General features: G+C 32.3%; 1 protein-coding gene across 1 annotated transcript; it reads right to left on the reverse strand.

The window, feature by feature from the left end:
- Positions 1-346: 346 nt before the first annotated feature.
- On the reverse strand, positions 347-1,997 carry LOC107933784 (putative Myb family transcription factor At1g14600). The gene is made up of 5 exons (XM_016866066.2): positions 1,532-1,997; positions 1,366-1,442; positions 1,235-1,271; positions 1,070-1,133; positions 347-961 (listed from the first exon to the last, which is right to left on the reverse strand). Exons 1-5 carry the CDS (start codon positions 1,767-1,769, stop codon positions 571-573), a joined length of 807 nt encoding a protein of 268 aa, XP_016721555.1. The 5' UTR covers positions 1,770-1,997; the 3' UTR covers positions 347-570.
- Positions 1,998-5,657: the final 3,660 nt, after the last annotated feature.

Here is a 5,657-nt window from a genome sequence, read left to right on the forward strand (position 1 = left end):
TTGCACTAAACCTCTTGAAGGTTGTAAAAACTCTTATCTCAAATAATCAACTAATCTTCAAAACACATTAATGCTCAAAGTGCATACTTTCCTCGGAGGTTTATAGACAGTCCATGATGAGCTAGTCAACTAGTCAAAGTTTTATTCCCCTTATATCAAGGTTGAGTTGCTAAAAGTTCATCCCTAGGACAACTCTCTCACTAAACGACTTGGTCTTTAACCCAAATACGAAAAAATCAAAACATACAAACTTGGGCTTTGAGCATAAACCTCCAAGGACTATTTAACTTTTGTACTTAGCATGAAAAGGAGAAAACTAAGAACAAAACTGAGTGATCATAAATCATGATGGCCTGGAAGTAAGCACTTGAAGATTTATTGCAATTAAAACAAGCACTTGAGAACGGAAAATCGACAGCAAAGTTAGACCATGACAATTTTTGCCATAACCTCTTAGTGTAGGGCACCAACCTATGATAATAACTTTTGTTATTTTCTTGTACAAGTACCAACAAGATCTCACTAGAATTCTCTCTAATTCATATAGTCAGATCCAGGGTACTCGCCAATTTAAGATAACGAAAGAGATAAATTGCTATTCGTCGCTTCTTCTTCATTGGATGTCTTTCTCCTCAACTTTGTGCTCAGTGATAGGCTCAAATCAAGGTCTTCGTCAAGCGGTTTTCTTTTGGACATTCCCTGCCTTTCTGCTCCTCTCCCAAGCCATTTGTTTGCAAAACAGGGATGCATATGCATTAGCATTGGCTGTATTTGTGCTCCGTTGCTTTCACAGTCATCTACCATTTCATTAACAGGTTGCTGACTGAAGATGAAGTTATTATTCATATTGTACAGAATCTCATTCCTTGCGTTTGAACAAGCTTTCCTTCTACTATTTATGAAATTAGTCAGGTACGGCTCAGGCGTTCGATTTCCACAGAAAGCACTCCATGAAATATCACTATATATGTTAATGTCAGAGATCGTTAGGAGGCTTACAAAAGAACCAAAAGCTAAATCTGTGTTGAAGTTAAAGTAAATATATTCAGGTTGTTTTATCAATCTATACCTGATAACTCTTTGATGATCATGAAGCGTGGACTGATGCCAAAGATTTTGAGGAAGGTAATCACCTACACTTCCCAAAAGATAGCATTGTTAGAGATTTAGAAAATTATTAACCCTAAATATACAATTAAGAATCTTTTTTTTTTGTATGATTCAAGAGTTGTACCTTTACCCTGATCATTGATTTTCTTGCTCCGATACATCTATATGCTCAAAAACAAAACTGAAATTAGAACAATTATTTGTGTGTTGTTATCTTCCTTCTAAGACTGCAATTCTTGATATTTTAACAAATACCTGCAAATGGCTCTTCACATGTGCAATGCTAAGACCCTTGATGTTCATTAGTTGCAAGACAAGCTTTGGAGTTGCTCCTATACGCCAAAGAACATATCGTTTTAATTGGACATATAACCTGTATGGAAAGGCTGTAAATGCAGTAGAGAAATTCAAAGGATCTTACTCTCCTGACCGCCAAGTCTCTCCACGGCTCGAACAAAAGAAAGATGAAGTTCAGGGGTCCATCGTAGCCTTGGCATCTTTGATCTTACGTAGTGCCGCACCCCATTTGGACTTGCCTTCTTCTCACATTCTTCAACGATGCTGTTGCTTGAACTTGCACCATCTCTGGCCTTAGTGCCGTCATCACCTTCCTCATCTTCATCATATAAGTTCAATGGATTCTTCTTCATCATCAGCATTCAAGCGAGTTAGATTCAAATAAATTCAAGTAGAAGTGACTAAACAGGCTTTAGTATTTCTCCAATAAACTGTGAGAAAGAAGATTCCATAGCTTGGAAAGAGTATTGCAGAGCTGGTTTTCCTAATCTATTCCAAATGGAAAGTACAAACCCTAACAGTACTCAATCCTTGGTGGAAATAATATTTTTCTTCATACAAAGAGAACCCAGATCTTATTCTGTGAATGATGATAATGCTGACAGATAGATATACATGTCATGCCATGCATATACATGGGATGTAGTCATATATAGTTACTACTTAGTAAGGTAATGACAGGGCATACTAACTAGATGCCATATCTGGGGCAGCAAAAGTTTAAAATAAGACAAAGTTATTTATGAAGTAGTAATGTTTTCTACTGTCTTAAATATGAATATTACCATATATTCTAAGAGTACAGTAGTTATTTTAATAGAAAATTTTATGTTCTAGAGAGCTCGGAAGTAACAAAGAGATAAAATTATAAAGTAGCCCTAGAAACTTGAAAGAGTATGGGTGTTTGAGGAAGACTGTGCGGTTGATTCTTGCTGTCGGTGACACGGATTTGTCTTCGTCTCTTATTACTCATATGACCGCTCCTAATAACGACAGAGCTTATATTTTTAGGGCTACCGTCCCAAGATTCCTCTGCCTCATCTCCCAGAAGATGTTAAATATATAATTATATGAAATTTGATGGTTTCTCAAACTATATTGGACTGAATTCACAGCTTCCATGATCGTGATTATCTGAGCACGAAAATTTATGCTGGTTTTTATGTGATTATGGGGTGTTTGTCTTCCATGAAAAATGCTGAATATTTTATACTTGCTGTAAAGTTCTCACATGGCATATATATATATATTGGGCAACATGTAAATGGATGAGACAGAGAAGATAAGCAGGTGCATGCAGCTGTTGATGAGTAAATATAACTCATCAATACCAAGTATCAACTATTGCAATTTTATATTCTTATCATTTATATGTATATGTGAACTACATGAAATAAGTTTATGTCATTGAAATTTGGATTTTTGATGAATATAACAAAAGCCCTTAAACTATAAGTATTGAAAGTGTTTTCTTGAAAATTTACGTTGTTCAACTTGAGTCTTAAGAATCGTGCCTATTTATCAAACATAGAGTGTATATTTTTGGTGAAAGCTTTTGGGAGAGACAAATGGAGGTCCTAGACCTGTTGCGTGCATGTGAAGAACATCAAAACAGGACAGGAAGAACTCTTTGTTTGATGTGCTTATGGAGACCTGAGAAGCTTTAGCCAGCCAGCCACCAGCCAGGGTCAACTCCTATCAATCTCTGCCCCACTGTTTTAAGTTTTTTTTTTCTTTAACCCAAGGCAGGATGCCATCTAAACATATATATAATAATATTTAATATAGTTGCATGAGAATACGTAGCCCTTTTTATGCGGATCGAACAATATTCCAGAATGAGTATGTTTGTCTTTTCTCTAACCATCACATTCCCATCTCCATTCTTCGTATTAATATATCATACATGCATGCATGCATGCATATCATGACTACATCATGACATGGTGAACGGGTGATAATATATGCATAAAATTTTCTTGGGCTACATCCAGCAAACTAAAAGCTGGTCCAGGCTCTAGATTTCTTTCAAAATGGAAAAGGCATTGAAAGACCCGAAATTCGAGTATGAAGTTCAGTCGATTTGGTTTGGGTTGGGGAGAACATATTAGGAAAGAGCTGATTATGGCCCGTGTTTGTTTATATATGGATTTTGAAACAATGCTCGCATCTTTATCCAAACCGAATCCACATAAAGCAAAAGCTAATCCATAACAAAATTAAGACGCTATGCTCTAATATCTATATTTTTTTCTTTAATTGGGCTCTTTCATGTCTCACAACATAATACTATTACTATTAGATTAAGAGATTATTAGCATGATATATAAATTATATTATTATATAAGTGTAAAAGATCATGAACTTAAGACACTATGATTTTAAATATTTAATTTTAACATTTTAAACAAAGTATTATTTGTTTTTATATGTAAACTTTAATAAATTTATATTTTTTTTTACATAAGTTTTCTTTCAATCACATCGTGCTATAATTTAATTATTACTAAGTCTTTGATTAAGTTTGTATCATGAGTTAATCGAAAATTATTTTGAAAAGTACCTAATATTATTATGAGGATGTCTTTTATATTTTTATATAAAATCTATAAAAAAAATTAATTTAAACCCAAAATAAGTATTGCAAAAAAATCATACTCTGAACTTAGGATACCAAAATCTCCAAAGCCACAATTTTTTTCACGTCAACTAAAGCTTTGTTGATTTCTTAAATAATTTTTTTTATAAATATATTATTTTTGTTATAAAATAAAGAGATATAGAGAGAATAAAGAACAAAGAAAATATAAAAGCAATAGAGAATGTATTTTATTGATCAAAATGGATTATTACAATGTTTAATAAGAGTCTCTATTTATAGGCATAAGAAGTATAAAAGAAGTAGAGATCTAATTCTAATAACTATTAGAATTTAAAGTATACCAAAACTTTATATTCATGATGGATATCCACTTAATAAGATATTCATAACACTCCCCCTTGGATGTCCATTGGTAGATAGTGTCTCGTTAAAACCTTATTAGGAAAAACCCTGTGGGATAAAACCTAATGAAGGAAAAAGAGTACACGATCTATAATACGCAAAATATGCCGCCTCATTAAAAACCTTACTAGGAAAACCCAATGGGACAAAATCTCGGTTAAAGGAAAAAGAGTGCAGCACGTATTTACTCCCCCTCATGAAAACATCACATATTTTCTCATATTCTACGTATTCAATCTTGAATACCAGTTTTTCAAATGACTAGTTGAATATATTTGATAAGTATTTATATTACCATCCTTTTAAAAGTCATAAGTGAGAAAAATTTAGGCGAAATATATTTTGATCTCTTCAGGAGATTCAACAATAATCATAACAAACTTTAATCATGATTCTTTTATAAAAACACAAATAGGTATCATTTTATAATCCTCCTTCAACTACTATTCACTAAGTCAAATTTACCACATATGTTCAAATTATTTCAATTCATATAAATGAACAATTTCTCGAGAATTTTAATATGCTTCTAGTATCCTCAATACTTCAAGGAATTTGATATAAACTTTACTATATAGTGATTTATAAAATGTTGTAACAATAACCATTAGACGCAAGTTAAATCTTTTATGAATTGTCAATTTAATATATATCTAAAGGTTATTACATTCACCACAAAAGAATATTATATCTTTTCATAATCAATGCCAGGATTTAGAGGAAAACTTCATATTTTATTCCACTTTTGCAAAACTACTTTAATTGCAGTCTCACTGGCTTTATACCTTTAGATATTTGGACTACTAGTCCAAAAACTCCACGAATTTAATTTTACTTGAGTTGCGTCTTTCTATTTTGATCAATTTATTTCATATCTATATTTCTCAATAGATTTATTTAAGATACTCCTTTTATATCATTATTTCAATAATAATATTGCATACAAAATCATTGTCGACCACTTTTATTATTCGGTTCCACATTTTTTCGAATTGTCATAACTTATCGAGGTCTCTTATTTTCATTATTTTAAAATTCAGTTTCAGGTACCTGAATCTTTTATGAAGTTTTACTTATTAGTTATGTCTTGGGTCTCTTCTGGAGCACCCACCTCCACTATATGACCATCTAGAAGAATTTTCATTTTTGGAACCAATCAATCTATTATTTAGTCTAACTGATGGTTCTACTGGGACTTTGATTCAAATTAAAATATTAGATGGTATATAACACTTGGTTATTCTCA

The sequence above is a fragment of the Gossypium hirsutum genome, chromosome D08 (genome assembly GCF_007990345.1).
Source record: "Gossypium hirsutum isolate 1008001.06 chromosome D08, Gossypium_hirsutum_v2.1, whole genome shotgun sequence".
Classification (NCBI taxonomy): domain Eukaryota; kingdom Viridiplantae; phylum Streptophyta; class Magnoliopsida; order Malvales; family Malvaceae; genus Gossypium; species Gossypium hirsutum.